This window comes from Anguilla rostrata, chromosome 13 (assembly GCF_018555375.3).
Source record: "Anguilla rostrata isolate EN2019 chromosome 13, ASM1855537v3, whole genome shotgun sequence".
Classification (NCBI taxonomy): Eukaryota; Metazoa; Chordata; class Actinopteri; order Anguilliformes; family Anguillidae; genus Anguilla; species Anguilla rostrata.
The window spans coordinates 24,619,165-24,627,728 of NC_057945.1; the positions used below are offsets into that span (position 1 = coordinate 24,619,165).

Below are 8,564 nucleotides of genomic sequence, written 5' to 3' on the forward strand. Positions count from 1 at the left end.
AGGGCGATGGCTCATTGCAATCAGATAATGGCTCCAACTCACATTCACATGGGCTGGCTTAGCTGCACAGTACGGCACAACAGAGCTTACAAGCAGTGATTACACATTCTGTAATGATATCCAATGTAACAGGTGGCGACAAGCAAGATTATCTTATTTGAGGCTGGAATAGTCCTGCAGCACGGGTAGCAAATGCTCTTGAATTAATCTAGAGTTAAACACATATGCGATGTTGCTGGTGAGATACAGTTCTTTTCGTTTTTCAATAGGATGACACCCCTATACAGGGCGACTCAAGTGTGTGATCTGGACAAATCCATTTGCAAAAGCCCCATCCTCCTATTGGTTCTTTTCGCATAAACGCACAGTGCTTTTTGCCCTTCCGACTGAACCAAACTGAACTGGTCATGCTTCTGCAAGTTTGGCTCAGCAAAACCAAGTCAGGCTAGTTGTTCTGTATAGACACACAGCACATCCACAGCCTCCAGGGTCCAGGGAGAAACAAAGACTCACATCAAACTCATCAAATCACTGCTGCCATCAAAACCCAAGTCTGTGCATGGACACACCCGTACATCTTCACTTCAGGTATTGAATTGTACTGTGAACAATCAATTTCATGCATGGTATATAATCATTTTCTTCAACATTACGATTCAGGAATCAGTGAGGTTCAATTGTGCTTCTCTGAATCACACACAGCAAAACCATACGAAAGCATGCATAACTATGATGAACTCATCTCTAATGATCCCCTATGTGTTAATGTAATAAACTCTGACCTTTTGAAGTATGGATAAAACACACTCACACACACACACACATAAATTCATGTTGAAGAAAGTCCACAGCATGGAGATTAATTTTTTATGTTAAATTCAGCATTAGTGAAGAATTTGTGTTATTACTAGCACTGCAGTTCTGCTGAAGGCAGATGAAACCTTGTATTGTCAGTTCTGTAGCAGTGTCTCAGGCTGGAAATATATTTGAGGAAAGTATTGTGGTACATGGATGAGCCTCGTCGAGACCGGACTGTGCCAGTGCCGACAGTTGCTGGTCATTGCTCTCGAGTTGACCCCCACTGGCTCATTAGACTGCCTACAATCCCACATATGAACGATCTTCCTCTGACACTCTATGTGAGCTTAGGGTTAGGGTTAGGGTTGAATGACATGTTGAAAAACATCTATACATCAAAAAGCATTGCTCAACTTGTGTATGTTTATTCATATTTATAGAGAGACACTACAATATATGTTTTGGCATTTAAGAGTAACTCCCTCTTAAAAGGCCCCTCTTACATTTAGTCTTTATTTATTCTTTAAATGGCAACATTTCCTATGACCTGATTGTTCTTAAAACAATACTACACAAATAAAGCGTAACTCATATTCAAATAATACTACATCATGAAGTAATATCTTTCCTATTAAAAATATGCTTCTCAAAAGAATATAAAACTCAAGATAATAAATTAAGTGATGAACACCTACAGTAGTGCTGAGGTAAGGCTATAAAGTAAACACAGCTCTGGAGATAAAACCACCAATAGCTTTGTCATAATCAGGGATAGGTATCTTGTTCTGCAAACTAAATTCAACCTGTCATAACAACCTGTGATGAGCAGTTAATTACATTTGATCTTGCCAAGGGGAAATGCATTGCCTCAGCATAACATTACATTTGTCTGGGAGCTGCAAATTTGATTTGGTTTTATTCGATAGATCCACTTAAACCTTTTGGTGACCTTTAGGGGGTTTGCCTCAAAGAGCAAAATGGGAGAAGATGCATGAGTTATCATGTGAGGTCATTATTTCCCTTTCCTTCCACCTTTGCATTCTTTTTCTATTGAGAATGGGGGGGGGGGGGGTTTTCCATGTTTATTTGCAGAGTTTGGCTGGTTTTTGAACTAATGAATATAGTTAATCCCATCAAATGAATCCATTATATAATCCAACCCCAATACTACGTGTGAGGCTCTTTGCAACATGTGTTATTGGTTGTTGGACAGCTATTTACCAGCACTCCAAAACAGCACTTCATAAATTCAAAATGCTCTTAAAATTACTTCTACCACATTGCATGTAAAGTTGAGACCCATCCCCAAGACCCTCCACTGGATTTTACTGATGATACGTCACAGGCTACTGATGGCTTGCTGACCAATGATTGAGTTTATTCACCTTTCTCTGTGGATCATTGCAGCTTTTGTTTCTTTCAGAGAACAGATCCTCAATCCAGGGGCATAAAGAAATAAAATTTAGGTCTTCCCCTAAGCATAATATAATTAATCTAACCGTACACTTCCTTACAGCTTGCTGAAGACAATGGACAATTTGTGAATTAAAACTGTCTATTGGCAAATTAAGTATACTCAGACAGTTTGTCCCTTGAGTTTGTACATTGTAAAGTATACTGAAAGCTGGAAATACAATTCACTGTGGAAGTGCATTAAAGGGAATTAGATAAGAGCCTATAACCCCCTCCATAACACCCACAGATTTCCTCCACAGCCCCTGCAGTTTGATTTAGTTTCAGATCACTTGTTCTGATGCTCTGGGCATAAGGGAAACACATCCACCATTCCACATCATTCACCATGACCCATCCACTTTTTCTTTTGACTTTGAGAACAAAGAAAATTTCAAAGACTTCCTCGTCTCCCTTCATTACCCAGTGAGAGCTTGATTGCAAGTGACTCTCCCCTGTGCCAGCTACCCAAGCATTTCACAGGGCCCATCAAGGTGATGTTTCCTGCAAGCGCGGATGACTGTGGTAAAGAACAAAACAGAAATAGAGAACAAAGACAGAAAGCAAAAATGATTACGTTTTCTTTTATCAAACTGGATTGCTGTTGTAGATGGCCGTGTAGTGTATTGATTCTGGAGCTACACAAAGCTGTTGCCGTAACATAGTCACAATGCTACAAAAGACTTCATGCCATTTGGGTGGACGAACATTGATTTTGGTAGATACACTTAATCCCACAGAAAAAAATTGCATGGGCTATTCAATGGTTGGCTGCATCTACTAGTAAATAACCAGTCAAGTCAGGTGATTTATTCAGCTGAAGACCAGAGAACATGCGGCATGCCCCCAAGGAGGTACAATATTTTCACAACACCTAAGCCCATCCAGAAAGGTTTAAACAACATTAATATTGATTTTTCAGACAAACAATTGGATATGCCAAATACTCTAATTAAAACACATTATTTGAAAAGTCTACACACTTTAGCCTTCATTTTTACAGCAGTTGGCAATGTAAGTAGGAAGTGATTACATCTTTTGTTTATTTATGGTCCCGCTTTTCTAAGCAACATGATGGTGCTAAATGCACATATCTAGGAAAATTTGTGGATGGGTAACTATTTAGCTTTCACAGCAGCACAGTAGCAAAGTCATTTACCTTTTAAAATGGCTTTGCCCTGGCTGATCTAGCGTTAACGGCCTGCTTTTAGTGTGAACTGGGAAAAGAAAACCTGTCTTTAACAACCATTATATCACAACAAGCAGTACTTCCATAAAGGCCAGATAGAATACTGACATTTCAACAAATTTAGACAACATTTAAACAGTTACATCAGTGTATATATAACAGTAATCAAAAATAGAAGTCACTCAGAGTGATTATTTACATTTATATTAACAGCTATTATTATCATGATTTTAAGTTATTATAAGAACTCATCTTATAGCAGTCAATTTATTTGAGGAGAAATTGGATTGTGTAATTTCAGAGAAACCAGTTAATATTCAGAGGACATCTGATATCACGCCAGTGAGGTTAAACTGTCACCTCTGCTGTAGGCTACCCTACAGTACTCTGTGTGTCCATGGCAACCCAGGTGGTAGCCACCACTGTGCATGTTCTCATCAATGACTCCACCTGTGTTGAGAAAGTCAATCCTCACTGCCACGCTTGACTGGGTCTGTCACCCTTATTTAGTGAGCGCTGCTCATTCACTCATAATATGGACACAATGAGATGACTGCATTCTGTCCTGTCCTAGCCACAAGTCAAGCATGTGTGTCTGTCATCCACCTAAGACCTCAGAAAGCTGTAAAATAAAACAAGCAAATAAGAGCTTTGACTGAAGACGGAAGAGAACTCATATTCAGTTTGGGCTTCATCAGACATACTATTTATTTATTTATTTATTTATTTATTTATACAAATAACATGCATGGACTCATTTATTTGGACAGTGGAATTTTAAAGTATAAATTGTGCAAATCAAAGATTTATTTGTTCATGGACAGAAACAATTTAATGTAAGAAACGTTGAAACTGAAACCAGCACTACGTCATATATACTGTAGTATATATAACCTTATAAGAGGAGAGATATACTTTCTATAACCGATTTATAACCTGAAGTTTGGTGTCCTTTTCATGTGGCATTCCTATAAATGGTTTAATTACCCCATGTAGTTTCTGCATTTTTGTCAAGTCCCATGGCACCCCCTGCTGTACAACATCAACTACTGCCAGTATATGCTACAAGGGAGGAAAGTGAGATTATTGTAGTTCAAGATAAAATAAAACTAATGTTTTTTGTGTTATTATTTAGCAGTGAAGCTATCGTTTTCCAAAGACTTTTACTTTTAGTGGAATGGGAAAAATAGAAGGCCTTCCATGTTTTCTTTACCTAACAGAATTCATTTAAAGTGCCTGGAATGGGTTATTAAATCATTTCCATATTATGAAGCAATTACGCCTACGTAGGCCAGTTAGCTCAATGGTAGAACAGTTGCAGTTTATGTTAAGGGCTTTTTGAAAGCATATTAATTCTGCATTTTGCTGTTCCTCCTCATCTGTTCAGAACAGACTGTGTTATTCCCAACATCGACCCTAGATGCCAGTAAAACAAGAATGGAGGCATGAATCAGTTCATTTGCTTCGGCATATGCGCTCTATGCATAAATTGACTCTTCAACACCGGAAGCGTTTCTTGTGTTTCCTGGAAATGTTTGAAATTGCAGTCCGTGAAGTGAACCTCTGAAATTAGTTGAAAATAAGATTGCAGACTTGACTGTATTTGATCCGGGGAAACTAGCAAAATACACTATAATGCAAGAGCATGAGCTTCGTCTCTGATCAAGATGCGTGCAATGGTCTTGAAAATCTTCCAGTTTTCTTCGAAGGCAGTGTCAGGCAAGATGATTTGCCTCTATTTCAGGTAGCTAGCCTGCTAATGCTATGTAGCAAATTTCGATTCCCATGGCGTTTCCGTGATAACACAAAGATAGGGGTCTGAACTGAAAAAATTCTAGCAGATTAGTTAACCAGTTTAGCCCATTGAAGCTACCATTTTACTTACGTTACCTAGATTACCAGCGGTCTCTGTTGCCAGGACATACCTTAAATGTAATAATAGAGTAAGGGCAGCTAGCTAGTTAGCGGTATAACTTTAGTTATTTTGGACGTTTAGACTATCTTTTCCATTTAACAGGACACTGCCTTCGTGTTATAAAGCCTTCGTACTTTGCGACCAAACTAGCCTGTAGCTATCGTCAGCTGCTGAGAAATTTGGACAGTTAAGTTAATCAACTGTAATTCGTAGAGGTTGCCGCAGATTCCATGCAGTATGTGTATGCCGTTCCAGTTACTTTATGGTGTTGACTGAACTCCTTTTACTTGTTGCCTAATAATATTGGAGTATGTTGTACTGTCGCTGTTGCACCAGCAAACGGCAGCACATTCCTGTCATTAGGTCAGCTCTCATTTAACGTTGATCAATGCACTGCTAAACAGATATGTGCGTGGAGCGGAATTTACCCAGAAACGTGAAATATATATGCTTGGGCTGTTAGTGTGCAATTTTTTGTATATTAAAGGTCTTCATCACAGTGTTTACTTCTCTCTAGCTTAGTGGTAACTAGTCTACCAGCTGTATGTTTTCATTTCAACCTAAGTTGCCACACCTGACTACTAATTAACAGCTGAACAAGTTGCTGTTGATGCGTGCTGGGGTTAGAGTGAAAACCTACAGGATGGTAGATCTCCAGGAACAGGGTTGGTTACCACTCCTGTAGTTATCAAGATTGCATAAACTCGTCCTGTGGGTTTTGACTCCAACATAACAAATTCCACATCAATGAACAACTACAGATCTCATTGAGTTGCTATTTAGTAGAATCAGGTGTGTCAATTTAGGATTGAAATGAAAACCTACAGGATAGTAGATTTCCAGGAACTGGGTTGGTTACCATTGGCCTACATTCACTGATTGTCATGCAACTCTTATTTCCAGCACGTTGCAGCCATGTGGTAGGCGTTGCTTTAAATAATACAAGCTTTTAACCATATCTTATGAAGACGCACAAATCTATATAAACATTATGACTCAATTTTTTTTTTTTTAAAACACTGATTCAGATTGGTTTAAAATAATGGTCAGAGAAATATTACTTTTTTTTTCTTAATTCAGACTAAAATCTAATCTAAAAGGTAAATTTTAGCAATACACATACTTTCGGTAGATTTTCTCCTTCCTCAAATCTTAACCAGTGTGGTCATCTCAACAAATGTTTTTTTTTCCTCAACAAACAGGGTATTAAAAAGTAAAAAGTGGTGGCTCTCTGAGTACATGTTCTGTGATACTGCCTATGTAAGAAAGGGCTAAAATAATATATCCTATTTGTATATAGGATATTGTATCGTAATTGTAATTTATTCATATTACAATATCTTGGTGTCCTAGTTACTAAAAAAACATAAAACAAAGTGTAGAATTGTGTTGTTTTGTCACAGTATTTGTTTGGGATATGGTTTTGCTTCAAATGGAAATTCTGCATTCATGTGCCACGGCTTGTCTTCTCTACAATGTATGGTTGCAATTGTCATTAAGTAATGATTAATAGAATGTGCAGTAGCATAGATATTGAGACGGTGCATTCGTATAGTATTCTTGCAGTTTGTAATCATATATCAGCTGTTTTTCAGAGCTGCTTATTTGACAGTAAAATTGAGGATTTACTTCCCTATAGCCTTCCGTTTAACTTACCTTGGTAGCCATTATCTTTTAACAGGTCTTAACCTTCATGTCATGATTAATCTATGTCATATGCCAGTACAGTCCAGAGAATGTTCCAGGTCCCAGGTGTGAGACTGACCCAGCCGAGGTGACACTTCCAGGATGCGATTGCCGCTCCCAGTCCTGCCAGCAGGGGAGCTGTTCCTGCCTGGAGACCCACAGTCAGGCATACAACAGTCAGGGGCGTCTGAAATACCTCGGGGAGGAGAAGACTGAGTACAGCCTGCCCGTATTTGAGTGTAACGCCCTGTGTGGGTGCAGCGAAGCCTGCAGTAACCGGGTGGTGCAGAGGGGCCTGGGCCTTAGCCTGTGTGTGTTCCCCACTCATGGTAAGGGCTGGGGGGTACGGGCACTGGAGCCCATACCTCAGGGGACGTTTGTGTGCGAGTATGCTGGGGAGGTGATCGGGTTCGAGGAGGCATGTCGGAGGCAGCGTGCCCAGAAGCCCGGAGATATGAACTACATCATTGTGGTGAGGGAGCATGCTGGAGAAGGGAAGGTTGGGGAGACCATCGTGGACCCTGGAACCGTGGGAAACGTTGGCCGTTTCCTCAACCACTCCTGCCAGCCCAACCTCTTCATGGTGCCGGTCCGAGTGCATTCACTGGTCCCTAGGCTGGCAATGTTCGCTGGGCGGGACATCGCCCTTGGAGAGGAGCTCACTTTCGACTACTCTGGGGGCTACAACAACCCCCAAGGCAAGGGGTCGCATCCATCTCCGGGTGGCCAACAGGCAAAGGGAGTGGGAGAGGAAGGTTTTAAAAGAAAGCCTTGCCACTGCGGAGCCCATAACTGTAGACTGTTCCTGCCCCTGGACGTCTCTGTCATCAGCAATACTTATATGTCAGGACCTCATCATTGCTCACTCGTTAAAGGCCTTCATGAAAAACACAGCCTGGACATGTAGTCTCAGGTTTGAGCTGTGACCTTAATTATGCCATAGGTTATCACCGGAAGTCCACAATAGCAAGACACAGTTGGTCTTGGGCCAGGGCCTGGAACATTCTCTTACATTAGCTCCTCCCAACATTTCAGGTACCTACAGGCTGCAAGTTATCCTCAGTAGGAGATGCATCATTCCAGTAGTGCTGTGTGGTAAAATAATGACTGGCTGAAGGACTGTAGTGGTGGTGTCCACATGCTTCATCTATAGTAATATTGGTGTGCAGTACAGTGGACATAGCTACAGACAGAGTTGGCAATTCCAAATTGGTGAGAAGTTAAAATGGAAATAAAAATCTATTTCAAATAGCCTGTATTTGTTTGCCTTGTATATTTTCAGCTTCAAATTAGCTTGTTAGTCTTTCTGGTCGAGATGAGTGGTGATTTATGTGATTATTGTGCCGTTCTGCACATAGCCATGTTAGCATCTTACAGTACATATTACAGTAAAATCTGAATACATTACATATGAGAATGCACAAAGGTGGTCATGCTGCAAGTTATTGCGCAAAATAAATATAAATTTGTAGAATGGTGTCGTGTCAATTCTTTCAGTGTTTATGTTCCTCAATGACACTGTTC

General features: G+C 40.1%; 1 protein-coding gene across 4 annotated transcripts; it reads left to right on the forward strand.

Moving 5' to 3' along the window:
* Positions 1-4,946: 4,946 nt before the first annotated feature.
* On the forward strand, positions 4,947-8,294 carry setmar (SET domain and mariner transposase fusion gene). Of its 4 annotated transcripts, none has more exons than XM_064305535.1 (2): positions 4,947-5,183; positions 7,078-8,294. In XM_064305535.1, exons 1-2 carry the CDS (start codon positions 5,085-5,087, stop codon positions 7,945-7,947), a joined length of 969 nt encoding a protein of 322 aa, XP_064161605.1. In that variant the 5' UTR covers positions 4,947-5,084; the 3' UTR covers positions 7,948-8,294. The 4 variants fall into 4 exon arrangements, with proteins under 4 accessions (XP_064161605.1, XP_064161606.1, XP_064161607.1 ...); XM_064305536.1 differs by having other exon boundaries at positions 4,953-5,183; positions 7,083-8,294; XM_064305537.1 differs by lacking the exon at positions 4,947-5,183 and adding an exon at positions 5,387-6,274.
* Positions 8,295-8,564: the final 270 nt, after the last annotated feature.